General features: G+C 56.6%; 5 protein-coding genes across 5 annotated transcripts; 2 read left to right on the forward strand and 3 right to left on the reverse strand.

The window, feature by feature from the left end:
- Positions 1 to 295: 295 nt before the first annotated feature.
- On the forward strand, positions 296 to 2,950 carry VDAG_01506 (uncharacterized protein; the record flags this gene model as incomplete). Its single annotated transcript, XM_009650392.1, has 4 exons — positions 296 to 387; positions 453 to 507; positions 586 to 1,376; positions 1,432 to 2,950. The coding sequence occupies 4 exons, from the start codon at positions 296 to 298 to the stop codon at positions 2,948 to 2,950; spliced, it is 2,457 nt and encodes an 818-aa protein (XP_009648687.1).
- Positions 2,951 to 3,782: 832 nt separating this feature from the next.
- On the reverse strand, positions 3,783 to 7,557 carry VDAG_01507 (uncharacterized protein; the record flags this gene model as incomplete). The annotated part of the gene is made up of 3 exons (XM_009650393.1): positions 3,783 to 5,199; positions 5,247 to 7,348; positions 7,474 to 7,557. The coding sequence occupies 3 exons, from the start codon at positions 7,555 to 7,557 to the stop codon at positions 3,783 to 3,785; spliced, it is 3,603 nt and encodes a 1,200-aa protein (XP_009648688.1).
- Positions 7,558 to 9,941: 2,384 nt separating this feature from the next.
- Positions 9,942 to 11,140, reverse strand: VDAG_01508 (60S ribosomal protein L5; the record flags this gene model as incomplete). The annotated part of the gene is made up of 3 exons (XM_009650394.1): positions 11,090 to 11,140; positions 10,873 to 10,910; positions 9,942 to 10,800 (listed from the first exon to the last, which is right to left on the reverse strand). Exons 1-3 carry the CDS (start codon positions 11,090 to 11,092, stop codon positions 9,942 to 9,944), a joined length of 900 nt encoding a protein of 299 aa, XP_009648689.1. The 5' UTR covers positions 11,093 to 11,140.
- A 300-nt stretch (positions 11,141 to 11,440) lies between these two features.
- VDAG_01509 (uncharacterized protein) lies at positions 11,441 to 13,147 on the forward strand. Its single transcript, XM_009650395.1, has 2 exons — positions 11,441 to 11,656; positions 11,709 to 13,147. Exons 1-2 carry the CDS (start codon positions 11,486 to 11,488, stop codon positions 12,510 to 12,512), a joined length of 975 nt encoding a protein of 324 aa, XP_009648690.1. The 5' UTR covers positions 11,441 to 11,485; the 3' UTR covers positions 12,513 to 13,147.
- VDAG_01510 (uncharacterized protein) lies at positions 13,131 to 16,210 on the reverse strand (the record flags this gene model as incomplete). Its single annotated transcript, XM_009650396.1, has 4 exons — positions 13,131 to 13,780; positions 13,948 to 15,840; positions 15,898 to 16,041; positions 16,144 to 16,210. 4 exons carry the CDS (start codon positions 16,208 to 16,210, stop codon positions 13,131 to 13,133), a joined length of 2,754 nt encoding a protein of 917 aa, XP_009648691.1.
- Positions 16,211 to 17,350: the final 1,140 nt, after the last annotated feature.

Below are 17,350 nucleotides of genomic sequence, written 5' to 3' on the forward strand. Positions count from 1 at the left end.
CCTCCATAAGATGAAAGGACCATGGCTATTCTCAGACGCGTTCCGACCGCCCCTCGTGGGCATACAAGACTCATGTCGACCCCTGCCTCTCATTCTTACAGCGAGCCGTATCCCCTCCCTGTTCCGTTCTCTTTCTTTCGTTCTGTGTATCAGTTGAAACCGGAGAGTCTCATCTTCTCCGTGTGGTTGTTGCAACCCTCTCGTTTGGTTCCATGCAACGAGATATTCACTCCTTCGCAACAACCCATTCATGCCGTCTTACCCTCGCCTGTCATTCAACCTGGAGTAATTCGAAATGGAGCCTGCCAAAGTGTCGCGAGACGAGGGCGACGTGAGCCCAAGAAACCAGTCACCCGCAGCCCTGGAACATATGAGCACTCTAACAAGGTCAGTCTCTCGTCCCGAGCCAAGTGAACTTCTTCCCATCCGCCTCATACTCACACATGTAACAGCAGCAGTGGTAGCGGGCCACAGACCAGCACAATCAGCAGGCCGACAACTAGTAATGTGAGCAGGCGGCGACAGAGCAGCCTCAGCCGGCCAGGCACCAGTGCCACACGGGCGACAAACAGACAGACCATTCAGTGGCCTTTCATGCATGGAGGAGTGCCCGAAGATGCAGAAGAGACCGGCCTCGGTTCGCCTTCGTCACAGCAACCCTTGACATCCAATCGGGCCCGGCGCGCGACGTGGCAGCACGCGAAACGAGAATCAACCGCCACTCTTCTGGATTTCGTGCCGGACTACATCATCAACTACTTGCGCGGCGAGACGCCCGAGACCTTGGCGCGCAAGAGAGAAAAGCAGAACACGCCCGATCCCGAGGATGTTGCAGCCGCCTTGAAACAGCGCTTCGGACCTGATGGCTTCTTCGACAATGGCTCCACTGTGAGCCGGCTGGACTCCGTTGCTTCGCATGACGACGTTGAGCAGATGCTGGGCCACGAAGGAGGCTGGAGCGTGCGGTCAGCACGCGGCTTTTGGGCCTCCTTGGACGGTTGGAGGGGCGGCATTGCCGTCCACGTCGCCATCGCCGGTGTCATTCTTCTCACGACGATCATCTTCTTCGTCATTGCGATGGCTTTGGAGCACGGCGGCAAGAGTCGCATCTTTGAAGGATCCTGCGATGCAGCTCAGCACCTCAACTTTGGCTTGCACGTCGCCATCAACTTCTTCATTGTAGCCCTCCTGTTTGGCGCCAACTACACCTTTCAAGTGCTGAGCAGCCCGACTCGCGCTGAAGTCGAGCTCGCTCATGCTGGGCAGAAGTGGCTCGACATTGGCATCCCGTCTTTGAGGAACTTCAAGTTCATCTCAAAACGACGCGCCGCCTTGGCTGCCATCCTCCTCGTGGCAGCCATCTCTACCCAAGTAATGTGAGTTGCAACATCGTCGGCTTGTTTCTGCGCCAACCCACTCATTGCTTGCCAGATATAATGCAGTAATCTTCACCACAAAATTTGTACCGGCACATAATATTCTCATCGTCACCGAGTCCTTCTCAAATGGCGCCACCTTCAGTGATGCTGCGGACAGCAACGCCGTGGGCCTGCAGTGGCTGGAAATTCAGGCTCTCCAAGAATTGGCGTCGAACGGCCGCCTTACACGCCTCAACGTCGCAGACTGCCTCGAGCAATTCAGCGGCCCGTACCAGACAGACTTCAGCGCAGTGCTGCTCGTCGCCGACAACGACTCGCAGAGGAGCTCCCTGCTTCAAACCGCGTTACCTTCATCGCCCTTGACGGACCTTGTCAATGCCCGGAACCCCGCGAGCGTCACGTTTGGTGCTGACAAGATAACGTCTTGCCTGGCTAGACCAGCAGACGTGACAGCGACTGTCTGCGCTGTTGACACAAACGACGCTGTCCTTGGCGCCATCATCTTGCCAGTCTTTGTCATCATTGCCGCTTCAGTCGCGATTCTGGCCATTCAATTTTTCTCTCCTCTCGTGACTCTCGGCGACGCCTTGGGCTCCTTCCTAACCCTCGAGGACAAGACGGTTCGGGGGGCCTGCTTGTTAACCAAAGCCGACGTCCAGCAGGGGCGCTGGGCATCCATCATCCACCAGGCGCAATACTACATGCCCACAAACCACATGTGGGCTCGTTCCGTAAGCCTCCGGCGCTGGGCCATCTGGGCCGTGATCTGGGCAGCGCTGGTTGCGTTCGTTAGTGCTTTATTGGGCATTGCCCTGCAGTCCGGCGATGGCTTCGCCAATCCCATGTCTGGTCTGTTCTCAGATGCGAAGGCCTCTCACTTTCTCGTCAACCCGAACACCGCACACGCTGCTCTCGCCATCCTTTCATCACTGCCCCAGCTCCTGCTTGCGTGCACGTACTTGTCGACCAACGCGCTGCTGTCGATGTATTACCTCTCTAATGAGCTTTCTCTCTACGCTGTGCCGGGCGCGTCTCTGCCCCTGCGCGTCTCCTCTCGTCACCCTGTCGGTGCCCAGACTTCATCTCTATACCTCAGCCTGCCCCGCCCCATCTCCTGGCTGCTCCTGGCACTATGGGTGTGCCTCTCTCTGTTCCTCTCACAGTCCCTCCACCCCGTCGTCCTCTCCTTCCGCCCTACCACAAGTGGTGCTTCGAACCTTACCCCGGACCGCTTGATCCTGGCACCTGACCCGACATCCCTCGCCATTGTACTTGTCCTTCTCCTCGTTGTGGCCGCTCTCGTGCTGATCCTCGGCCTGCGGCGCGCGGACAGTAGGTCCACAACGGGGGAGGACGGCAAGCCGATGGGCAACCCGCTTGTTCTGCGGGCTGGGAGCTGCTCGGCCGTGCTGGCGGCGCGGTGCAGGCGACTTGCGTCGGACCGGGATGCCGCGGCGGGTATGCTCGGATGGGGCGTCATCCGCGAGGGCAGGGGCGAAGGGGATTTCGGGACGACGGGGTTCTCGTCTATCGGTGTTTGGAGGGTTGATCTGGAGAAGGGATACGCTTGATTGTCTTTTTTCTTCACGGGTCATTGTTCTTCTCCTCTTCTCTTCTCTTGTATTCTTTCTTTCGTTTCCCTTATTCTCCTCTTCTGTTGATACTTTATTCTTCTCAAGTTTTTACAGTTGGACATATGGTTAGATGGGGACAGGTTGGGTGGACAGTATAAAACAGAGACGGCGGGAATCACGGAAGGGATGGCTGGATGATACCTCGGCGGGGAAAGAGGACGGATAATGCCTCTGGAGTTTTGTTCTGGTTCTGGAATTCTTGCTATACCCGACGCGCGTTGATGATACTCATAATGTATGATTTAGTCAAGAGACGAAAGACCATGTTGCCTGCTGCAAAGCCCACTTATTCATTGTCCGGTTTGGCTTCCTCTTTGCACGCATGCCCGTCGAGTTGCTTCGAAATGTAGCAGCATGTATGAGGTGTGTGGGGATGATTCTCACTGACAGTCCCAGGACAACCGCACTCCAGTTTGCTAGGTGAGCATATTCTCATGCTTCATCACGACAGCAGAACGTGGCTGGTTCCAAACGCAGCGCTCACCCCTTGAAGTCGCATTTCATCATGTTATACATTCAGTAACGACTGATTGGCACTCTCGACCCTCTCCCTTGAAGAGGACGCCAAAACGCCGTGGGGATGCGGCAAACTCCAAACAAGTACTCTTCTCATGTCTTTCTCTTCAAAACTCAGATGGAAAAGGAAAGCAAGAAAACCCCGTACGCCATCGCAACCCCGCTCGTACAGCTCGTGCCATGATACCAAAAATGAATGAAGATAATGATAAAAACGGAACGCGAAAGAAAATCAAGGAGGAGGCGCGAGGTATCAAGCATCGTCAACGACGGCGCTCTCGTCCCCCTGCGCGGGCTTGACGGCCCCGTTCGTCACCGACGACACCTGCACGTTCCCCCTCGCCTTCTCCTGGCTCTCGACGAAGCGCTCCCAGTACTCTGGGTCCACGCGGCGCAGGGCCTCGGAGATCTCCACCCTGTCCTCGCGAAAGAGGCGAATGATGCCCTTTTCCTTGGCCTTGCGGCTGAGCGCGGGGTCATCAAGCTCCTCGACCATGTCCAGCATGGACGCCTCGTGCTTTGGCTCAAAGCTGAGCTCGTCTGGGCTGTTGAGGAGGCCGTAATGCTCGGGCTTGATGATGCCGGAGCGGAATTTGTGACCCGCGCGGAGTATGCGACCCTCCTCATCGGCAAGCGCGCGGGACGTGTGCGACATGATTGAATTGCTGCGCGACACGCTGGGCCGCACTTGGAGGTCGAGGTCGTCCTCAGGATCCGACGGGATGGCGATTTGCTCTGGGTCGAGCTCGGACGACAACGACGTGCCAAGTTGATCGGACTTGGCCGACGCGGCGTCGGCCACTGCCTGTTCGGTCGATTCGTCGACGCGTGTGTCCGGAAATTCGTCCTCGAACCGCTTGATAATATTGGCCAGCGTTGTGTCCAGGAACATCAGCTTGCGGTAATTCTCCTCGTCGCTCGCGTTGTTCTTGGCCCGCGCAATGGCTGGCTGCAGGCGCACCCTGATCTTTCGGGCACTCGCGAGTAGGTGCTTTGACATGACCTTGGCCTTGCCGTGAGGCAGCCTCGGCTGGGGAATGGCGGGTAGCGTGATGCCGCCCTCAACCTCTCTGATGAGCTCGCCAGACTGCCTCCTCGATTCGTCGCCCCTGTTCTTGAGGCAACAGGTCAAAGCCTTCACCACGCCTGTACCACCAATAACGTAGTCGTCATCAGGAGCAGACTCGTCGTCGGACGCAACTTCGTATTGATTGAGAACGTCGTGGCCGACAAGATGGGCAAGGACATCGGGATATGGCGGATCCTGTCCAGCCGGTGCATCCTGACCGTCCGAGAGGGCTTGAACGGCAGAGCTGATTTCCGCAATGGGGAAGCGCTGCAAGTTACGCAAGCAATACGCCACAACCTGCTTAGCCATCGCCTTGACGATCTCGCCCGATCGTTCGCTGGGGACGTCAATGTCGACACAGACCATTGTGTTCGACACTCGGGTGGCAGCCAGGAGAGATGCATAGAGGGCGCATGCTTCTTCCTGAGACTCCTCAGTCTGGGCGTCGGCCAAATTGACGAGATCAGGGTTCTCGAGGAAGCTAATGTGAGCGAGATTTTGCACTTCGGGTAGGATCTCAGCTAGTGCAATGGCCTGCTCAGATGACATCGCCACGTCTGCTAGATGAATCCTCCTGAGGTTTTCGAGCTTGGGGAGGTACCTGATCATGTTAGCTAAACGAAAGGTTCAAGGTAGAACATGACTTACTTTCGCAGTAGGCTGATGGCACTCGGCTCCGTTCTGCACAAGTCCTGATTGTGTGAAAGGTCGATGAAACGGAAATTGTCCAGAGGAACGAGCTTGGGTAGGATCTTGCACAAAGTCCCCGCGCGTAGATTGCATTCTGCCAGACTAAGACCCCAAAGTGGAGAGTCTGATGAAATAGCATTGGCAAACACTTCGAGGTTCTCCCGCAGGTCATTGCCGCCGAGGTCAAGGCCTACACAGTTGCCGCTGGTGACCCACCTCGCAACATGTTCCAAGCCCTTGTCGTCGATATTGTTATGAGCAAGGCCCAATCGCTTCACCCCACACTCAATGACGCCATCAATGATGGTGCCGAGTTCCTCTGATGTCGGTTCAATGCCTCCAATGTGTAGCAGCTCCAAGGTTGAGCCTGCGAGGCGCTGTCCCACAGCCTTAGAGAACAAGGAAGCCAGCGTGATCTCTTCAGGCTGGTGATGGAGATGAGGCAAGTGAAGAGGCCGATGACCAGGATGGGTCTTGGGCGACACGGGTCGTGGTAGAGGGACCATAGACAGATCCAGGTGCCTCAGCGTCCGGCAAAGATAGATGAACAGACAGGTATGCTTCCAGCCATCGACGCCCAGCTTGTTGTTCTTCAGTACCAGCCGTTCAACAACGCCACCTTGTCGAGTGAGACCTTCAGGGTGAGTAACCTGTTTTCGTCTCCTGCTCTCTGGCCGCCTGGCAGCGAGTAGTCCAGCGAGAATAACCCGTAAGCCCTCATCTGAGAGTCCGCAGTTTTCAAGAATTACTTCCTTGACGGGGACCACGGCGAGGTAATCGCCAAGGGTGATTAGGTCGGGCAGCTGCATCCAGTAACCAGTCAAGTCTAGTTTCTCCACCACACCAACGTCGGACGAAAGGTTGGCGGGGTCAATGAGCTGTTCGGTAATCCTCTTTAGGATCGGCGTCTCCCGAAGTTGGCAGCATCGCCTGTATATCCTAACGGGGTTCGTGGTTGGGTACGCCGTGGTTTTAGGCGCCTCGACAGGAGGAGGGGCCGCCGGGGAGACTTCGCCGGAGGAATCGCTGTCATCGAGATGGATTTCCATGGGGACGGTTCCATTTGCCTCGGCCAGCTTTCGTTTCTTCTCTTTGCGAGCCTTGCGCTCCTCCTCGCTCTTCTTCTTCTTCTCTTTTTTCCTAGCCTCACGCTCCTTGTCGGCGAGCGTAGGAGCGTTGGCCGCGACATCCTGTTTCTGTTGCTGCTGAGCTACTTCGCTGCCTTCCTCTTCAGGCTCTTTCGGCACCTGCTCTCCAGTAGCCTTAACGACGCCTTCTTGCTCCTTCTGTTCCTCGATCGTTTTCGGGTTCTTAAGCGCCTCACCCTCGCCCTTTTCCGTCAGCTTTCGCTTCGTGGACTTGTCGGCAGGGACCGTCGACTTGACACCATTTTCCGCATCGGTGTACTTGGGCATGGGTGCAATTTCGACGTCAACACTGAAAGCGACCCTCCGGAGCTTGGCCTGGTGAAGCGCAGCAATGGCACAGCGCTCCCGATTTCGGTCGACGTTTAGAATCTTCCTTTCGACCAGGCCGTGATTGCCCCTCTGGCTGTTGTGGAGAGCGCCGCCGGAGGAAGACAGACGGCGGAAGACGCCGAGGAAACTGGACTGGCCGCGGCTAGGGGGAGCTGGTGTGTAGGGCAGGTCGCCATCGGGCTTGGTCGCGTGCTGAAGGACGGCATTTCTGCTGGGCACCGCTTTGGGCGGGGCTGGTGTGGTGTCCTTGGGCGGGGTGGTCTGGGGCTGCTGGGCGATCGGACTGCTACTGGGGGCGGTGGTGCTTGGATTTGGGGACGAGGAGAATTTGGAGGATATGCTGGAGAACCACGAGTTCCTGCGATGCGGGGGTGTGCCGTTGGGCCCAGGCTTCTCGCTCGATTCGGTTCTTCTCACGCCAGGTCGAGTCGTGGGGATGGGCTTTGGCAAGGCGCCATTCTCAGCAACATTGTGGCCGTTGGTGCTACTACCGTTGGTGGCAGCGACGGGAGAACTGGGTGTAGTCGGTGACGGAGCGTCAGAACCCACGGACGCTGGAGAGGATCGTGGGGTTTCCCGAGACTGTTGCTGTGTGAGCGGACGGGTCGTGGTGTTTTTTGCACCTTTATCTGGAATTGATGAATGGTGCAATTAGTAAATTGGACTAATAGAAGATGACGGTCGTCCCCCAAAGATGTGTGAGATACGAGGAGGCCGCAAGAGAGGTGGGAGTCACCTTTTGGAGAGCCGTGGGTCATCCAGCTGACGTCGACGCCGTGAACATGCTCCATCTTGGGAGGGTTGCGGAGACCCTGGCACAGCACGCCCGGCGGTGAGGGGGGGCGAAGCAGCAACGCTGGCTGTAGGGGAGACGAGCCCGAAAGTCGCAAGAGCCTGGAGGGGGACTGAGGTCGAGGATGTTGGCGACGTCGGGTGAGGTGAGTTGCAGGTTCAGTTGTCCATGGTTCGCAGTGTAGTGGGGATTCCGACAGGCTGAGGGAGGCAGCAGAGTGGTCGTTGGTAGAAAGTTGAGGCAGATAGATTCCTAGGTGGTGGATGGCAAAAGGTTATTCGAGGACGGGGCTGGCGAGCGGGCGGGCAGGTTGAGCTGGATGCGGCGGCGTCGGCGGCGGCGACAGCGGGCGAGGCGGGAAGCACGAACAGGCAAGGTAGGTAAGGTAGGTAGTGAAAGGTCCCCTCAATGTAATTGTAAGCACCTTGGAACTGGCCGGCCCCAGGTCACGCAGGGTCTAGCGGGTGGCTAAGAGTGACAAGCAATGAGGCAATACGTGATGCTGGTTCGGCAAAGAGGTGGGGAAGCCACTTGCTAACGCAAGGTGGGCAAGGCTAATGTACCCTGACCAGGTAGGTACCTCTACTAAGTACCTAGGCACCTACCTACGTAAGTACCGTACCTATGTGTGGACGTGCTTCGGTAGAGCTAATGGGGCGCACAATCGTGGCATGCGTCCGTCACAAACTATGCAATCGGCTGCCCAGGACGAGAGGGAAGAGAGGGAAGAGAGGGAAAAACGAGCAAGCGAGAGCACACCAAACTCTCTTGCCCATCATCACTACCTACCGACATCATGGTTTTCGACGGCAGGACCATATCCTCATCCCTACGCACGCGCGCGCGGTACTTTACCGGGAACAAAATCTTAGCTCTTGACGCTCGCCCACGTCCCTGGTCCTCCCCGCAAACGGTGGGATGAATCTGCCCTGAAGAAGCCCGGACTAGCCAGCAGTCTGGCCAGCCCGGTCTCAGCAGCACCACCGGGGATCCGGGTGGCCACTGACGCAGCAATGCCCCCACCACGTCAGGCCTCAGCGTGCCGCTAACTACTCCGTTACCTCACCTTGGGTACCTCGCCTTGTGCTCGCTGCACAGCCCCTGTAGCCCGCATCACACTGCACTCACATCCACTGCTCTCGCTGCGCCTTAGAATGGACTGCCCAAAAACAGGTCCATCGCCGATGGCCTCGGTCGCTGGGGCCCCCAAAGATGCTGATTGCTTACTGAGGTGTCTACCTCCTCTGTCTAAGGTACCTGACTCCCTCGACCTACCCTTGCTACCCAATTTGTCAGGTAGGTACATGTTGCGACTGTACTATTGCTTGCCCGGTCACCAACGTCAGAATGCCCACCCGGCGCTCCGCTCCACGATGGATGCCAGTGTGCGTGTTTGGTCACGTTCCTCTGTGGGGAGGATTTTCCACGCCCATATGGCCTGACGGATTTTTCGACCACACCATGACGACAGAACTCGAATACCCCCCGTCCCCCCCCCCCCCCCCCCCCCCCAACCTGCGTGATACTCAGGATTGGAACATACATGTACCAATCGCCGCGTTCGCCGATGACAGTCAATTGACAACCGAACTTGTCCGAAGATTCGGCCTGTCGGCAATTCGTCCCTCTTGAGCCTTGGCCGCCGACCATGCAAATGCCACCTTACCTTGCAAACCCTATGTGTCCCGGTGCCAGTGCGCCTCCGGACGAGGAAAAATCCCCGACCTTGAATGCCGTGCGGGCTGCTCAAAGGGACGCCGCGGCGGGGAGGGCCAGCAAGATTCCAGATGCCGCTGGAAAAACGTATCCAACAGCCCTGGTCAGGATGAAAGCGCTGGCCAGCACCTTTCCCGCCATGCCCCCTCGAACAATCTGACTCCGTCAGGGTTCCCATAAACTTACATAAATGACTCTAATTTACCCACCCTCTTCGGCGGGAACAACGCCGTGGTCTGCCTGCCGAAACCGAAGCCTGCTCGGCTTCAAAGTCTCGCAATTCCATCTATATACGCTGACGTGATTACCGAAGGGTCCACCACCAAACCCGATCAAGACGCCCGTGTCATTGTGGCGGATAGTCACACGGTCGCCTCAAGATACGGACCTGTTTGATTCATCATGTTGATGTACGCCCACTTCATCACACGACACTCACGGCCAGCCAGGACTGGGGCACAGGTGCTTGAAAGGGGGAATCATCAATCATTTGTCGCAACGTCCTTTTGACTATGAACCTGCCAGGAATCCTTATAACTCCAGTACGACCCGTATCATGTCGAGACGTCATTGCTTTTTGCAGCCGCCCTGCCAGTCCTACACTAGGACAAGCGGGCCACTGCCCCGTACCACCGCCATGCACCCAGCAGACCGAGTGCCAGAGGTTTACTCGTCGCGGAGGGCGACGATCCTCTCGCGCACGCGCTTCTCCTTCTCCTCCTTGGTGAGGCGGGCAGTCTTGTACTTGAGGGACTCGGCCTTCCACTCCTCCTTGGTCTTCTTGGAGCCCTCGACCTTCTTCCAGGGGTCCTCACGGATGGCGGCGTGGGCCTCGGTGTACATGTCCTCAACGCCGTCAGCCTCGACGTCGTCATCGACGTACTGCTGGAACTGGGACTTGTAGCGCTCCTCATCGTCATCGGCGAGGGTCTCCATGTACTCGGCAACGTGGCCACCGAAGATGTAACGCTTGAGGGTCTCAGCGTCCAGCTCCTTGGACTCAATGTCGTAGCCGGGGAAACGCTTCTCGTTGTGGGGGATGAGAATGCCACCGTCGGAGGCGCCCTTCATGGCGCCGAAGACACGGGCACCGGTGGAGGTGCGGGCAAGGCCGACGTCGAGGAAGGCCTTGAAGGGACGGCGCTCGCCATCGTCGGTCTCGGCGGCCTCAGTGAGGGTGAACTCGCCATCGGCCTCCTCAACACCGGTGAACTCCTTGTCGAGGCCGAGCTTGCTAAGAGTGCGGCGGGCGAGGAGGAGACCGGTGGCGTAAGCGGCGGACCAGTTGGTCAGACCGTGCTTGATGCCGAAAGCGGGGAGCTCGTGGGCGTAAGCGGCGCTGAAGACCTTGTCGCCAGAGATCTCAGAGGTGACGATCTGGCAGATGATGTCCTTGTTTGTGAAGCGGACGACCATGCGGTACTTGGGCGCATTGTACTTGTTCTTGGCCTGGGTGATGAGGCGCTTACGAGCGTAGTAGTCGGTCTTGCCCTGCTGCCTGCGCTTGTACTTGGTCTGGAAGCGACTGTGCTACATGTTAGCATTGACCGGCGACAAGGAATTGGGATGAGTCGAGTTCCAAAAGGTGCGTGCTTACCTGTAGTACGCGTTGTTCTTCACCAGCTTGTGGAACGTCTGCGCAAAGAGAACCCCCGAGTCAGCAATTTGCGCTTCAGATTGTACCCTCGATCCGAAGCATCTTGCAAAGACTCTCTATCAAGGCATTTCTGCCGGGTACTGAGGACGATTGACTCTTGTTTGTGTCGTGGCCTGGGATAGGCAACGACATCAAGTCGCAGTGGCATTCAACTTACCATTTTGACTGTAGGTTGGCTGGCAGGCGCTCAGCAAACAGGTCAGTAGGTGATGGGTGGGTTGAGGAGGTGAAGGTCGAAAAAAGTTCGCGATCTCGAATTCCTGAAAGAGAGCCGATCCAAATTCTGTGGGCACTGGTGAATTTCTGTAGTCGCCATGCCCTATCTGCCCCGCCATAAGTCTCAAAGTGGCTGGCGTCAGGGACCCAGGCGAGGGTGGGAAGCCTGGTGGGGGACGAGAGACCAGGTTGGCCACGAGTCACGTGTGGGTATGCTTCAGTAAGGGACGCGATCGGCAAGGATACGGATATCCACCCGACGCGGAACCCCAGGCCTCTCCATCCGCTCTCTGCGGGGAGCTGTGCCGAGGTTCGCGGGACTCGGTCACCGGCGTCAATGCCTCGCGGTGTCCTCCTTTGCTCGCTGAAATATTCGTCCTCGCTGAACCTGATGCAGTCTCTCGACCAGCTTGATTCAATCCAGGTTGATTCTATTCTCGACGTTGTCGCCGACATGGTGGACTCTAAGCAGCCCAAAGTCATCCTGTTTGATATTGGCGGCGTGTGTGTAAGTTGACGGCTGCCGTTCTGTCATTCTCATGAGGTCTCATATTCGGCAGGTTGTTTCTCCCTTCCAGTCAATCCTGGACTACGAGCTGGGTCTCGGCATCCCGCCAGGATGGGTCAACACCTCCATCTCGAAGACGAAGCCAAACGGATTCTGGCACCGGCTGGAAACGGGATCCATCCCCATGGACGACGCATTCTTCAGGGGCTTCAATCAAGACCTGAGTGATCCTACTAGGTGGGAGCAGTTCTACAGTGAGCAACAGGCCAAGGATCCTAGTTTGCCCAAGGAGACCCCCCCGGTACCATCTATCGATGGGGAGAAGCTGTTCCACGAGATGATGATCAACTCCATCCCACCAGATCCCTGGATGTTCCCTGCCTTGAAGAAACTTAAGGAGAGCGGGCGTTATGTACTCGCGGCACTCAGTAATACGGTCATTTTCCCGCGCGGGCACCCTCTCTGGAAAGAAGACTTCCTTGACGACCCCGTCCGTGGTCTGTTTGACGTCTTTGTTTCCTCGGCGCATGTAGGACTGCGAAAGCCGGACCCAAAAGCATACCAGCTTGCTCTCGATACGGTCAGCGAGTTTGTCGCCAAGAATGCTGATACGGAGAGGGGACGAAGGTGCGGATGGGCCGACGGCGTCACTGCGGGCGACGTCTTGTTTCTTGACGACATCGGCGAGAATCTGAAAGGTGGAAAGCAAAAAGGCTTTAGGACGATCAAGGTCCATCTGGGCCGGGCTTACGAAGCCGTCAAAGAGCTGGAGAAGATCACGGGCCTGACACTGGATGGTGGCCACCCCAAGATTCCGGTCAAGCCTCGAGTGAATGGAAAGAAGGCCAAGCTTTGACGAGAAGTCCTCTCCTAAGCTGTCAGAATTTGGCCTTCCAGGGCGTTGTATTCAAGGGGGGCATGCTCAGCATCGTCATGAAATGTCACCGTAGTAAGCGAAGCCTGTCGGACGTAAAGAACATTTCGAAGTGAAATTGTCCGCATCATATAGGTGATCTACTAGGATAGTAGATATGTCTAGCTAGAACCAGCCGTCATTGTACTCATGAACAAGCAAACCATGTACACGCTGGTCAGTGGCGTATCGCGTCTCAGAGCTCCCCGCCCCCTTACCCCCTGCTACAGAGGCATCATCGACGCCATCGGACACCAGACCTGAAGGCCAACGACCTACGGCTCCTGAATCCGACAAGAGGGCAGACTGTTATGGCTGGCCTTGATTCGGGGAATGCCTGGGTCGATAACGAATATTTCTCCCCAATGATTATAACTTTCAAACTGCCAGCTGCAGTCCTAAATGCGTTTCGCGCTCCAACCATCTCTTCATTAATTGTATCTCCAGGAATCGAAATCTCAATCATGACGCACCGAAGAAGCGGACCAAGCCAAGCCCCCATTACGTTGCCGGAGTCTCGTCAGCATTCTTTCGCAGTGGCCGTAAACTCCGCAGGCGCCTCTATGCGCTCTGAGGCGGAGGAGCGGCACTGCTTTCAGCATCGAAGAAGAGCTTCTGCGCGTTGGCACTTTCTACCTTTGCTGGGCCCGGCTTCTCCAAGCCGGACACGCCACTGTCCGTCTCGCCGAAATGAATACCAAGGAGATTTGCGTCCTTGTTGGAGCCTCCCACATTCTTCTTGTCCTCCTCGGGTGTCTCGTCCAGGTTCATTAGTGCAGGTGGTCGGTGACGCATGGCCCTTGCTTTCGCAAGTGATATGGTCTTCTGCTGATATGTCGTGGTTATAGGTTGAGTATCGTCCCGGTCGATGGTAGCCTTGACGAGAGCTGCCATCCATAGTCGTCCCTGCTGCAGATTAGGGACTGCAAAATAGTGAACTGTGGGCTTGGTGAAGTTGACCGCGCGGGTCAGTCCTGTGCGCGGGGGTACGAGCTTGAAAATAAACATCGAGTCGTCTCCCTTGTCCAGGGCGACCTCTGGTTGCGCGAGAGTGCTGGCGGCAGGTGCTGCGGCAGAGCCTGCCCCAGTCAGAGTCGCGTGAAGACCTGTCAGCTTCTCATTGTCTGCAGGCAGAACACGGTGGAAAGAGATATCGATCAAGCCCTTCTCTTGCTGGTCATCTTCTGAATAGTAGTAGGCCAGACGTCTTCCTTTCAGGACAAAAAGTCGAGGCTTCCAAGTCGTCATCAGATTCGAGCTCTTCTTTTTCATCCATGCGCTGTAATCTGCGTCTTTCATGGCCTCTTTCGGTCCAATCTTCTGCAGTCCTCGTTGATAGGCGCTGTTTCCTTCTTTCCTTTCCTGCGACTGGATTTACTAGCGGCTGTTGTCGTGGTGCTAGGGCTCATTTTCCCATTCCCAGGCGAATCCAGGTCGAAGCTCGGCCCTGCAGACGGCGTGCTGGATCCCGTCGGTGCAGGAGAAGGTAAAGGCGAATCCTTGACGGTGGTATCGACAGGTGATGTGATTCGTGCGCGCTCCCCAGAGGAGATGTCCGAAGTCGCTCTCAAGCCGCCAATCTTGACTGTGGGCTTGTTGACAAGCGAAGCCAACCAGTCAGAGTTTACGTTTTGCCTACTGGCAGGCGACCCCGACACAACAGGCAAGTCTCTGGACGCGCTATCAAGCTTGGTGACAACGGGTGACGGTGCTTCCCAGATCGAGGGTACACGTGGGATAGATCGAGTTGTGCTGGTAGACGTGGCACGCTTATGAGGGCCTGATTGGAGACCGTAGTACTTTTGTGCAGCTGCAGATGGTGCACCTTCGCGAGGAGCATCAATGCTCCCATACCGCGAGTGTCTTGATATCGCTGTTGCACTTCGCACACGCTGCTCGTCAGCGTAGCTGTTCTTCTTCGAATGAGCACCGCTGTCGCGTTTCCTCAGCACATTGCGCCGCCGGCCATCCACTTCATTCCCACTGAAGTATCCGCGATCCAGGTCAGGCGCAGTTTCCTGCACATTAAGTCCAGACTGATGCATTGCGTCCTGTAATCCGGCAGAAGAGAGGGGGCGGGGCGATGAAAAGGCATTCCCGAGAGACCAGTTCCTGTCAAATGAGGGTTGCTTCTTGTGTGTAGTAGTAGTAGGAACTTGAGGGAATGTTCCGCTTGTTTCCAGTTTCGGGTTTATTATGTTGGCCGCGGGGGTTGTGCCGGTCCCGAGATAATCGGTGGAAGAGTGACGTCGCGAGTGATGTAAGTCTCTAACAGAGGCGGCAGACGGCCGTTTGATGTGAGATGGTCGGGGGGGGCTGTCTCCTAGCGCCGTCGAGGAAATGGGCGAAACGAGCCCGGCTGCTTCCATCCGGGGTGTTTGTGTGATGGATAGGCGTCTCGTTTGTATCGACATGGTCCTGTCGTCGCCCGGTGGTAATCTGTGCATGGAGTTGGTCATGGTGCTTGTCCTACTTCGGGTCCGTCTACCATCCGAGCCAGCATCGCTGCCGTACGTCTGCGTCGTCCTTTTAGTGGCAATGCCCTGCCCATTGCACTCATCCTGCAGTGCTTTGATCTTCTGCCATGTCTTCAGCCGCCGTCCCACGGACCCCAGGTCAAATGCTTTGATGAAAAGAGAACTCTGGTCCATGCCCAAAAGGACATCGCCAGTAATCTCCTGATCGCGAAACACTTCACAGTGATGCTTCTCAACACCCGCCGTGAACAGATGCTCCGCGACTTGGTCAGGCGACCATGCCTCGACTTCGAGCCTGGAGTGAGCCCCCTCCTCTTCTTCATCTGTCTCTTCACCCTGGATGTAGGAGAGCCGATGATCGAGTTGGGTGCTGTATTCGCTGCCCGAATCGTTGGTGGCGGCACGTAGACCACCTGAGCTTGGCGGAGATCGTAAATCGGTTATGTGTTCGTCAATAACATTCAATGTCTCGTGGAGAACGTGGCTGTCCGGGCCAGCCTCGAGACTGTTGAGCGAGCCAAAACTGGGTCCGGAGATTGATGGCTGAGGCTGGCTTGGGACGTCGTCTTTTTTGGCTGCATTCAGGGGAAGCGTTATGGGAGTTGCAGCGTCCGTACTTGAAGGAGACGCAACAGGTGGTGTGGCCGGAACGAGCGCGCTTTGAGCAGGGTCGACTGTGTTAGAACTCCCTATATTTTGCGATGGCTCAGCTGGTGATTCGACCGCTTTGGCGCTGGGTACATGGTTGAGAGGGGCATTCGCGTGTTGGATTTTCGGTGCAGGTCGTGTGTATACTAGAAGGAGTAGGGTCAGTCGAGAGGCGGATTTGGAGCCAAGGTGGTTTCGCATACCTTCGGGGAAGAGCCCGCTGTTGCCATTCGCAAGGTGTTTGCCCAGAAACCAGCCGTCACCAAATTCATCGTCTCTTTCGATCAGCTCGACACGGTCACCTTTGACAAGACTTAGCTCGTCCGAGCTCCTCGCAAGGAAGTCATCTGCAGAAAATTAGAAGCAATCCAGGCATGCGTGCGAGGATACGACAACGGTAGATCACCGCGGAGAAAGCACGGAGGATCAACATCGTCAACCGGACTTACGAATGACAAGAAGGGTGTCGCCAACATCTGGCTTGGGATGACCCTCGTTTGGTGGTCTCGCAGCCATCACGTCCCGCGATGGCAGTCGCAGCTTGACAGGAGCTGGAGGCGCTGGTGAAAGACAATGAGGCTCGACGAAATCACATCCGGACTACGGGAACAGCCAGCGGGTGGTGTGCGCAATAGAGGGCCGAATGGAGGAGGCGGAATCTCAAACGTGGTCGTCGAGTTACGCCGGATAGGGCAAGAGAATGGGGTCGTAGTTCGAGCTCTGGCGGCAATGACAATGGGACTCGCACCCAGAAATTGTGTCGTCAGGGAGTCGTCGCCTGTCTCGTTGGCTAATGGCTGCCTCGTTGCCGAGGTGGTGGCGAGGTGGTTGAGGAGTGGCACAAAAAGTCGCCGTGAAAGCTGCAAGGTGGAGGGACGGAGGTTGGAGGCTGGAGTATGGAGTACTGATCAATGGCGTCGCATCAAGATATGATTGGAGGGGATCGTCGAGAACAGGAACGAGCGTGGAGGATGGCTATTGGGCATGGGTGAATGGCGCAAAAGAACCTGGTGGCCAGACGAGGCAGGTCGGAGGGTCGGCGCTCAATTGTTCGACGGGGGGTTGGACAAGGTACGGTTAGGTAGGTCGGTTTCTGTGTTAAGGATAAGGAGCAGAGCCACTACGAATGGGTGGGATCCCAGCGGTGGGGTGAGATTGTCCCGGGTAGTTGATCGGCAGGGAGGAGGGGAAGGTAACAATGATGCAGAGGAAGGGCCTTGAGGAAAAAACGTGGATAGGAATCTGTCACGACTGTCAGCTCGTCAGGGTTGAGTTCTGACTCGGATGCATCTGAGTGTGGATTGATGGACTGATTGGTGAGCGGCCGAGACAGCAGATGAAGATGGCGGAGGAGAGGAAAAGGGAAAGGCGTGTTGAACCTCGCGCCGCCTGAAGCCAAACAGAGTGGAGTCAAAAATGACGAATGGTCTGGCCAGGTACCGGACCCGCCACAGGGGGCGCGAAGGGTACTTCCGCTGCATTGTCGAAGGGCAGATTACATGTACTTCCGTCTGGATTCTAGGTAGGCAAATGCACATGGGCACCAGAGTGCAGTGACGCTCAAGCGATGCAGGATTGTTATGTTCTGCGTGTTGACGGGTCGTCTGGACCAAGAGATCCAGGGGGGAACCAGAGCAAATATCGCTAGGTAGGCAG

Source organism: Verticillium dahliae, genomic scaffold (genome assembly GCF_000150675.1).
Source record: "Verticillium dahliae VdLs.17 supercont1.2 genomic scaffold, whole genome shotgun sequence".
In the NCBI taxonomy this organism is placed as follows: Eukaryota; Fungi; Ascomycota; class Sordariomycetes; order Glomerellales; family Plectosphaerellaceae; genus Verticillium; species Verticillium dahliae.